At 41.3% G+C, this 11,015-nt stretch overlaps 1 protein-coding gene across 1 annotated transcript; it reads left to right on the top strand.

The window, feature by feature from the left end:
• The first annotated feature begins 612 nt into the window (after positions 1–612).
• Positions 613–10,733, top strand: LOC131253746 (uncharacterized). Its single transcript, XM_058254887.1, has 3 exons — positions 613–1,005; positions 9,845–10,053; positions 10,309–10,733. The coding sequence occupies exons 1-3, from the start codon at positions 628–630 to the stop codon at positions 10,310–10,312; spliced, it is 591 nt and encodes a 196-aa protein (XP_058110870.1). The 5' UTR covers positions 613–627; the 3' UTR covers positions 10,313–10,733.
• Positions 10,734–11,015: the final 282 nt, after the last annotated feature.

Here is an 11,015-nt window from a genome sequence, read left to right on the forward strand (position 1 = left end):
ATTTCATCAGACACTTGATGAGCGACATCAATATCAAAATAACCGAGTCAGTTCAATCTGAGTTCGATTCGAGTCAAGGTTTGATTCAAGTTGATTTGAGCTCAGCCAACCTCAAACTCGAGCTCCAAAAATCAGCTCGACTTGGCTCGAACTCAATTTCGAACCGAGTCGAATTGATCTTTTTCAAACGAGTTAACCAAGTTTGTTTACAACTCCAGGTAAACCCAAGGTTGGGCGGCCGGCTCGTTAGCAGAGCTGGTAGAGACGGTAATAGTATGTATGAGGTTGGTTGCATCTTGTACCAATGGTGAGATCGTCCAAAAGTGGGCCCCATTTATACAGATCATCCATACATTGCAGCTGTTCGCGTAGTATTAGTATGCTACCCTCCCACCCAAACCATACAAATCACATTCGCCGATATATTTTTGATTAATCGAACCTTCTCCCTTATCAAGGGAATGTTTTTTCTGATTTTCGAACGGTTGGGATTGTTAGAAGGTGGGCCATGTTTACAGTGGCCCTGTGCATGCAAACGGATTCTCATTTTCTGCCGGAGTGCCAATGTTTTATTTTATTCCTATTAATAAAATTCCATGAATTGTCGTTCTCCGGCAAAAGGAGAGAATGGAGGAAAGCGAGAAGGAGAAAGAGAACGTAGTAAACGAGATCGAGGCCTGCAGCGATCCGTCTGTTGGAAGTACCGGCGACGAATCTCAACCAAACCCTAAACCTAGATCTGTCAAGATCATAGCCCCAGAGATCGAGATCCATCTCTTCCGCTGCGGCAAAGGTCCGATCGATGTTTTTAAATCGAGGCTCGGAGGGTGGGATCAGGATCAGCTGGAAGTCCATGACATTCTGGAAAAGTACGGTTTCAAATCCATCTTCGCGTTCAATCCCATCTCGGGAAGAGGTGTTTCGATCCGTTTCAACCCCCGGAATGGAAGATCGTTGCTTCCGTACAGGGACGGATCTGTAATTTACATTGACGGAGAGCCAAAGGTAAATTAATTTCTTGATTTCTCTACTCTTCTTTCTCTTTTTTCACAGAATTTTGTTTCTATTGTAATCTATATTTTATTCTCTCTCTCTCTCTCTCTCTCTCTCTCTCTCTCTCTCTCTTCCTTTATTTTTATTTTTATTTTTATTTTGCTGTTTGAATTAATGGGATGATTCTCTCTCTCTCTCTCTCTCTCTCTCTCTGTCTCTCTCTCTCTCTCTCTCTCTCTCTCTCTCTCTCTCTCTCTCTCTTGCTGTTTGAATTAATGGGATGAAATTATATATAGATGTAGGAGTTGAAATTTGATGAAATCTGTTTGATATTTGGAAATTGGAATTGAAGTAATAGCTTGGGAAATTATTTGGAAATTTGGAGATTTAATGTTGTCCACTAGTAAGTTTTGGCTAGACTCCTATCTTAGTTTTGAACTATTTAAAAGATGGTGGTGACTCTTCAAATGTACACGTTGTTTTGGTCCAGGCCGTCCAACTCTCTGACCCAGCGGTGGATGGAGCATAACCAAAAAATTGCACTGAGAAGATAAGATTAACCATCCGATTTTCCCTTTTGACTTAGTATGGACCACTCACCATTTTACCTTTAACGATCCATTTGATAGCGCCATTAACTGGGTGGTTAGGATTGCTTGATCAGTATGATTTTAGAGATATGCTCTATCCACAATGGGTACCACAATCAAGGTATTTAATAATTGTAATGGTGGCAAAATGGCAACCACCTTTACCGTTATGATGTTAAATTAGTTTTTAAAATTTCTATGTATAACCTTTTTTTTGAAACTTGTTTTAGTTCTACATCAGAAGTAGAGTAGAGTTGAAATGTGGTTAAAATAGGACCTTTCCTATGTACCTATTGCTTAAGATATCACTGTGTAAATGTTGGTCCAACAAGGTGTGAAGCACTGAGAGCAGGTGAGTTGTAGGGCTGCTTGGGCGCATTGTGGCGCTTTAGTGATGCACTTGGCACTTGGGGACATGCACGTCCCGGGGGTCGGGCTGGGCTATTGGGCCTCTATCATGACCCAACTTTTTTTTTAGATGGACTTATTTGTTGGGCCTCAAGCCCAATGAGGTGGATGACTAGTCATAAAGTTTCCAAGCCCACCTGGTGAGTCGAAAAGTCTCTTGACCCAGAAGCATCCTGCATATTGCCCTGTATTGGGACTATGCATTTTATTACCTGCATAGTTAATATCCTTCTATAAGAGAAGATGGAGATAGGTATTGGAACCACTAACCTATATCGGCTTTGTAACAGCCGTTACGAGCCATTTTTTTCCAGTAACGGTCTTTATGGCCCTATAACACATAATGGTTCTTGCATCGCATGTGAGTGTTAGGGGCGTGCAACCCCTAGTGGGGTCTACCCACTCGTGGCAAAGTAGAGGGCTGTCAGTCCACCTCTCACCTCTTTCCCTCCTATTGAGAGAGAGAGAGAGAGAGAGAGAGAGAGAGAGAGAGAGAGAGAGGGTGCGTGTGTGCGCAAAAAAGGAGGAAGAGAAGAGGAGAAGGGGTTGGGCTGGCATGCGTGCTTGAATGATAATGTGTTCACTGGCTACCATCATTGTCATCGAACCACGTGAGTGAATTGGCTTGTCTTCTTGTTGTGTGATTGATTTAAGTGAGCCGCCGTTTTCATGTTTTGGCTCCCCGAATCGATTGTTGTGTAATTGTGTCACTCAAAATAACCTGGAATATAATGTGACATATTGTTAACATGCGCTCGACAGTGAGGAGGATGAGTCACCTCCATTTTTAGATGTGCTAAAGTAGCGTAACAATTAATAGACCTTAAAAAAAAAACATAGCAATTAATTGTTTGTTTGCTAATGATAGTGTATTAGCAATGTTTTAAAATCTGGGCCAGACTTGTTTATGTCAGCGGTTTAGCCCCGAATCTCGCCAATCCAATGTTCACTTGAGTAAATTTATAAAATGGAGTTGATCATGGGAGAAAAATATTTGTAGTAAAATGATTAGGATCATGATTTCTGAAACAGGAGGTCATCGAATCGAGTCTACTAAGCATGAATGACTTGTATATCTAAATTTTAAAAAGGAGACAGTCAACTAGTACCCCTGCCCCAATATGTAACCTAGTTGCTTAGACTAGATGAACTAGATGGCCCAAATAGATTATTCCCACATTGTGCCTCCAAGTGACCTCACCTGTTATAATGTGTAGTTTCAGTCCAAACTAGTTTCATCTGCTGGTCTGTCCAGGTTTTAAGATAATGGTAATTTGGTGTTGAAACTGAGGCTGGCGATGTTGGATTTGGTTTTGAAACACGGCAGATTATAAGATTTTCTAAAACTAGTTCATTAATTTGTCTAGGATATCTGTTTAGATCATCCCATGCTCCTTAAAAACAGAAAAAATCTATTTCCACATATACTTTATGTATATGACTGTTGATCGTTGTTGATGTTGATCTCCGAATGCAGGAAGTCTCTCCTAGATCTATCCTAGATGAGGAAAGTAGAGAGCTCACATCAGAATCCTAGTAAGAGCTAGATCTGACGTGAGCCGTCACATGTAATGAGTGGACATGATGAAGAGTGTGGGCGTGGCCCAATTCTCCTTTCCTCTCTTCACTTCTCTACCTCTTTTGGCTCAAAGTGGAGACGTCGCAAGGGGCAGAAGGTGGGGATGTCGAAGCCCTCTCTCCTCTTCCTCTAGGATAGGACCTTATATAGGAGATAGGGTTTCAGGAAGACGCACATAGTATGGTGCTCCGCAACCCTACATATATTTGTGTACCCTAATGTGAAGGATGTTTGTTAACGTTACTAATCCATGCACCCCAATCGTTCAAAATCCTTAACTATACGTGGTCACCATTCCTAGGCAAGTCATATGCTACCGAAGTATGGATCAAAACTGGTCTCAACCATTGGATTCCATCAAGCACAATTTAGAGCAAATCAACAGTTACAAACAAAAGTTAACGATTGAACAAAAAATCAAGGTTAACCAATTAGAAGCCTCAGAGGTGTCGGCCAGGCTCTAGACACTTATGGACAATCCAAACCTTAAGATCAACCAGGTTTGGGGTCTCAAAAGTGTATACTAGGTCTATCTTGCCAATGAACACCCAAGGCAAACAGATAACATGTTCATGTAGTGAATCTGCAATATATCATATAATCATATGCTCAACCACAAGGCACGTGCTTGGACTGTCTTATTTGCCCTCCTACATTGAGTCTTGCTTCTAAGGAATATGACCAAAACATTTTCCGATGTTTGTAAGGCTGTAGAGGGCAACTCGAACCACATCCATGAGATTAAAAATGCTAGGTCAAATTGACATGGCGGACACCAATGTATGCACAATAAGAGTCTAAGCTATCAAAACCATTAGATCGGGCTTCACACTACGCTATCTGAACTGTTGGATGCAAAGCTCACATCACCATTGCGCTACACGTCAAGTGTTAGCCCAATCTGATCTCAAACAAATGAGATCCATTTAATACACGATCAATGGTCCATATTAATCTAGGACATATCTATATCACTAAGGTCAGATCCACACCATCCATTCTCTTCATCATGTTGACCTACACGTCCACATGAAATTTAAGGTCAATCGGACCTAAAACGAGCAAGATAGGGCCTGATCAAGTTTTGACTCATCATAGTCATCCAATTGCGCAATATCTAGAGGTGTACACGAACCGAGCTAGCTCAGTTGGCTCACTCGACTCGACTCGACTTGAAAAAGCTCGACTTGACTCGATTCGAAGCTGAGTTCGAACTGCGTTGAGCTGATTTTTGGAGCTCGACAACGAGTTCGAGCTTGCCCCAGCTCGACTCGACTCGGATCGAATCCAGCTCGAACTCGGCTTGACTCGGTTTGACTCGGCTTGAGTCGACTCGGTGCAGGGGTATTTATACCCTTATAAAAATAAAATAAAAAACCCTACACCTTTTACCTTTACTCATTTTCCCTTACCCGCACGGCCGCACAAACCCTGACCCCTTTCCCTTACCCGGCGCCCCTAAACCCTAATCGAGCTCGAGCGCCCCTCTCTCTCTCTCTCTCTCTCTCTCTCTCTCTCTCTAGTCCCTTCCTCCTCTTTCAGGCGCTCACCTTGCCCTGTCTGGCGCCCCTTGCTCGACTATGCTGCGGGCCTGCGGCCACTGCCCTGTCCGGTCGCCCGTTCGACTGTCTGGTGCCCCCCTGCTTGACTGTGCTGTGGCAACTGCCCTGTCTGGTCACCACATCAACTATCTGGCGGTCCTTTCCCTGCCCGGTTGCCCCTGCCCCTGCTCGACTGTGCTATCATTTACAAAGTCTGAATGAGATACTTCCGAAGGTAGCCTTACCACTCATAAGTTTGAAAAAGAGAAGCTAAAGGAGTGGTATACAAGGCTTATAATCGTTGATGAGCAACCATTTAAAATGATAGAGAGTAAAGTATTCATGGGATACAGTAAATTCCTTGATCCTCAAGTTGAAAAGGTCTCCCGTATTACTGTGAAGAGGGAGTACATGAAGATGTACGCAAGTGAGAAAATGAAGTTGAAAGGGGCACCAGACAGTCGATGTGGCGACCGGACAGGGCAGTTGCTGCAGCATAGTTGAGCAGGGGGTGCCGGACAGTCGAACAGGCGATCGGACAGGGAAATGGCCGCAGGCCAGCTGCACAGTCGAGCAAGGGGTGCCGGACAGGGTGAGGTGAACGCCTGAGAGAGGAGGGAGAGACTATAGAGAGAGAGGAAGACTGGAAGAGGGGAGCTCGAGCTCGGGTTAGGGTTTAGGGGCGCCGGGTAAGGGAAATAGATTAGGGTTCGTGCGGCCGTGCGAGTAAGGGAAAAGGCGTAAAGGTGAAAGGTGTAGGTTTTGTTTTCTTTTTTTTTTTAAGGGTATATATACCCCTGCACCAAGTCGAGTCGAGTGAGCCAACCGAGCTAGCTCGGTTCTTGGACACCTCTATCGATCATACCCCGACTTGAATAGGCTTGTAATTGCACTAGTTACATTAAATTCTCATCACTTGAGGATGTGTGGATGGAGAGGCTCTTATTGATCATGCTTTAACTCTCTTTACGAGGCTATTACATTGCCACTAAAGTAGGTGTAGCTGGGTGTCTTTATCAGAGTCTCTGAAGTACGCACGATCATACATGGGATCCATTAAGTTTACTCGAGACATAAATATGTGGTTGATCTTAAGGTTTAGACTGCTCATCAAGTGTATAAAGTCAACCGGTAAATCTGAGGTTTCCAATTGGTTAATCGTCGGTTTTCAACTGTTAACTTTTTCTTTTAACTGTTGATTTATTTTAAATTATGTTTAATGGAAATCCAATTGTTGAGATCTAATTTAATCTATACCTTGGGTGGTATGGGAATTGCCCAAGGATGGTGACCACAGATACTAGAGGGATTTGAACAATTTGGTTACATAGATTGAGTAGATTAACAGACATCTTTCATGGTAGGGTAAACAAATGTTCGTAGGGTGCCGGAACACCATATGGTGTACATCCTCGTGAAACCCTAGCTCCTCATATATAAGGTCCTATCCTAGAGGGAGAGGAGCGAGAGTTTGGACCTCACCACCTTCCCTGTTGGGACGTCTCCACTTTGAGCTTAAAAGAGAGAAAATTGAAGAGAGAGGAGAACTTGGCCACGTCCACACACTCTGTTGTCTCTATGGACTACACATCATACATCCCACATGTGTGGTCCATCTTAAGATGACGTAGGTTAAATCTGGCTCCTATCAGGATTTTGACGGAAGTTCTCTACCATTCTTATTTATGATAGATTTGGGAGAGACTCCTTGCATTGGGAGATTGACAGCGGCAATGATCAATGGCGATATACATTAAAGTATATTTAGAAATAGATATTTTATTTTTATTTTTAGGAACGTAGGCTGATCTAGATGGAGATCCTGTAGTCTTAATGAACTTGGTTTTAGAAAATCTTAAATTCATTTGTGTTTCAAAACCAAAACCAGCAAGTGCTCTAGCATAGTACTCAGCCCATCATTATTAAATAAGTTGATCAGTGCTAGGATGGATAGACCAGCCAAATGCTTAGCAATCAAAGGTTAATAAGTTGGGCCATGCTGGGGCAGATGCAACAACCAAATACTTAGCTCACCAGGGTATCCCAAATCGGTTACGTTTCGACCGTAACGGCCGATATGTAACAGTAACGACATCAACCGTTACGCGATTCGGCCCCGAAACGGGGCACCTCTGTTTTTTGGGTTCGTAACGGCTATTACGGTACCGTAACAAACGTTACGGTCCATAACCCTAAAGAAAAATGAAAAAAAAAAATACCTTTTTTTTCCTTTTCTTCTTCTTCTTTTTCTTATCATGGGGCTGTGGTGCTGCTATGGTTGCTGCTGTGGCAGCAGCAGTTGCTGCCCTTCTTCTCTCTCTCTCTCTCTCTCTCTCTCTCTCTCTCTCTCTCTCTCTCTCTCGGTTCGGTCCCCTCTTCTTTCCCTCTTTTCTTTTCATTTCCCTCTCTCTTCTTTTCTTTTTCCACAAAAAATAAATGGAATGGGGTGGCTGTTTCACAGCCACACAGTTTTTTTTTTAATTTTATTTAATAATCTGCAGTGCACGCTGCATACTGCACACTCACTATTTTATTACGTGGGGTGGGGCCCACCTTGATTTATGTATGGTAAATCCGTGCCATCCATAATTTTTCAAGTTCATTTTAAAGCGTGATCCTTGAAATGAAGGGATCAAAATCTCAATTGGACCACGCAGTTGGGATTGAATGCCCACCGTTAAAATCTTCTTAAGGCCCATTTTGTGATCCACCTAAGATTTGGATCAGCCTCATTTTTTGGTCCATGCCCTGAAATAAGTGGGCAAAAAGGATGGACCACATGGATATACAAAAAATGCATTGAGGTGGGCCCCACTTTTAAAGGCATGCTCACTAGTGGTCCACTGAAGATTTAAATCTACCTGAATTTTTGGACCATGCCTTAAAATGAGTTGGCAAAATGGATTGATGGCATGAATATACAAATATATCGAGGTGGCCCGCCTGGCCCACTAGTGGTCCACCTAAGATCTGGATTTACCTTTTTTTTTTTTTGCCAATACCCTTAAATGAGTTGACAAAACGGATGGATGACATGTATATATAATACATAATCGAGTGAACCCCACGTACATGGCCCTAAAAATTTATACATGAGGTATATATCAACTCAAAATTAACCAATTAAATTTTGGGACCATTGTTGCTAAGTCACAATCCCAAAATTAAATTGTTTGAACAATTTTCACTATTAGTTTGCAGACACTTGTTTTTTGAAATAGGACCATTTGATATTTTTCATTTTTCATTGTCCAATAAATGTCCACCAATCCATTAGTGGGATAAGTGCCAATAGATTGCATTAATTTGAGGCTAGTTTAGGGCATCAAACGGTCCCCTAATCAGCTCCGAATTGACAATACTATTTACCCCAATTTAATTTAAATTTTTTTTTTAAAGATCTATTGAGGAAAATGATATCAAATTGTTAGGTATATGAATTACATAATAGGATACAAAAGTCCCTAAATCTATATATTCAATTGAAATGTATGTGAGTCACGAAGTATGCAATGCACTGGCACAATAAATAAAAGGAAAACTTGAAAATATAAGATGTTTTGGTATTACATTCATTATATATATATATATATATATATATATATAGAGCTAGAAAACTAAATATAAACAGTTTGCAGTTAATTCTAGGTTTTCAGGTTCATAAATCCATCAGACAGCCCGATATAGCATTCTCACCAAAGAGTGGACCGTTACACCACCATAAACATGTTCCAAATTATAAATGAATGCATATTTGGAATGCTTAGAATATTCCAGATTTAATCCATATTTTTTCAGATTTTTTTGCCATTTTTTTTTTTTTTGTTGCACCGTTATAGGCCGTTACGCCCCCGTATCCCCGTTACGCCCCCGTATCCGTATCTGTATCCGTATCGGTGGGCACCGTTACACCAACCGATACTGATACAGAATACTTTGCAGCTCACTTATGTTAAAACTGGGGCTGATGCTGGGGCAGGCACAACCCAGGCCCTTGGGGCTCATCCCAGAGCTGACCCAAACTGGGGCAGTGCACTAGCAATGTTCATTGTTAAATAAGTTGGTCAGGGCCAGGTCGGGGAGACCATCCGAATACTCAGCCATCAAAGTTAAATAAGTTGGGCCATGCTGGATGAGACACACCAGCCAAATACTTAGTCCATCGATGTTAAATAAATTGGCTGGCCGTACTTGTTGCGCCTTTAACCAATGCAAGTCCAGATCCAGCCCAATTAGTTATTGGGTTTGAAAGTCAGGCCCTTGAGGCTCCCCCCTTCCCCTTTTGTTGACCAATGATGGGTGGCTGTCGTTCGAACTTGGGGACTGCCCAGTTTTCCTTTTTTGGCACAGAATTGGGGCAATTTTTTGCTGGTTACAGCATGGCTTGTGATAGTTGATAATTTGAGTTTTGATATTGTTGCATCGTTTAAGATTTAATATCTCTTATCCTTTAACATTTTAAAGAAAAATAAGGGATTGTTATTATATTGCTTTAACTTTGGCAGCTTGCTACTAAAATCTTTGAGGCTATCTACAAGGATTTTGAGATGTTCCCTTTTCCATTCACACAGTTCTTTTGTCCAAAATCTGAATGTGCAAATTTATTTTTATTGGTTATACCTTGATATGTGGGTTCAGCACATTTTAAATAACTTGAGCTTTCTTTTCATTTCTTTTTTCTAAGGTCAACAGAACTGTATCTCTCTCAATGTGTTGCATTCCTTTGGTTGCAGGATTCCATGATCAAACCCATAACAAAGATCCTGCTCGGCACAGCAGTGTTAGCACTTTTGTTGGCAGTGTTTCTGAGGGAAACTCCAGAATGGTTGAAGACCTCAAACTTCCTAGGAGGAAACTTCCCCCCTTGGATTATTGCTTGCATAGTCATTCTTTTCACTCGGCTAAGGAAGAGAACTAGGGATGCATTCAAAAAGTTTGGTTGGTGAGTAAATGCCATCTTTAACTGCTGTTAGTACTTTCACTTCTTCTTTTTTCAGTGACCATGGTTACTTGTTTAATGCTTGCTAAAGTTGCAAGCTGTAGTTTGAGAATTGCATGCCTAGTAGAGCTGAACAACCGAAAATGCTAGTCTGTAAAATGTTTTTTCCTGGGAATGAATTTACTGCTTTCTAGACATTATGGGATGACAAAGATGTCATCGAATCTATTTAATCATGGGAAGTGGTTGGACCCGCAGGTAAGCTTACAATGATGACATAGCAGCCTGGCCTAATTTCATGGTTAAAGGATCTCCCAACGTATCAGCATATGTTCAGTGCAGTTGACCAACGAGCCCACTTTATCTATTGCTACTCCTAATCCGATGTCACACGTCCATCATTTCCATGCCCTCATGACATGGACTTGCCATTTTGGAATTATTTCATAGAAAATAAGAGAATTGTAAAGATTTCTAAAACATTTTGGAGTTCTCTAGTCTTTTGTGTGTGTGTGTGTGTGTGTGTAATAGATTAATGTAAAGAATTCTAGAAACTTTTCGGAGTCTTCTTAGCTGTTGGATGATTGTTTTGTATATCATCTTAGCAATTTATATAAAGAGATCAGAAACCATATAGTTCTATATGGATCCTCATTTATAAAGCATTCAAGAAAGTTCCCTCTTGTACTAAGCACAATACGATACAAGTTCTTGTCTTCCACTTTTTATTATGCTCTATCATTTATTCTAGTACTTGCTCTATCATTTATAAGGGCCTGTTTGATTTACCGTACTTACCAGGTATCAGAATAAAATAGGTAACCATTTTTTTTCAACATGTTTGAAAAATAAGTCATCATTTTTTTCAACATATGTTTGAAAGAGGGGGAATTTCACCTTGAAAATGTTGCTTCCAAGCCAAAATCCGTGGGCCCTACCAAAATGTATGATTTTTCAGATCATTT

The sequence above is a fragment of the Magnolia sinica genome, chromosome 1, assembly GCF_029962835.1.
Source record: "Magnolia sinica isolate HGM2019 chromosome 1, MsV1, whole genome shotgun sequence".
Taxonomy (NCBI): domain Eukaryota; kingdom Viridiplantae; phylum Streptophyta; class Magnoliopsida; order Magnoliales; family Magnoliaceae; genus Magnolia; species Magnolia sinica.

Coding starts and splice junctions, on each gene's coding strand:
- LOC131253746 (XM_058254887.1), top strand. CDS start 628: ATGGAGGAAAGCGAGAAGGAGAAAGAGAACGTAGTAAACGAGATCGAG. Junction 1,006..9,844: donor ACATTGACGGAGAGCCAAAG/GTAAATTAATTT, acceptor CTTTGGTTGCAG/GATTCCATGATCAAACCCAT.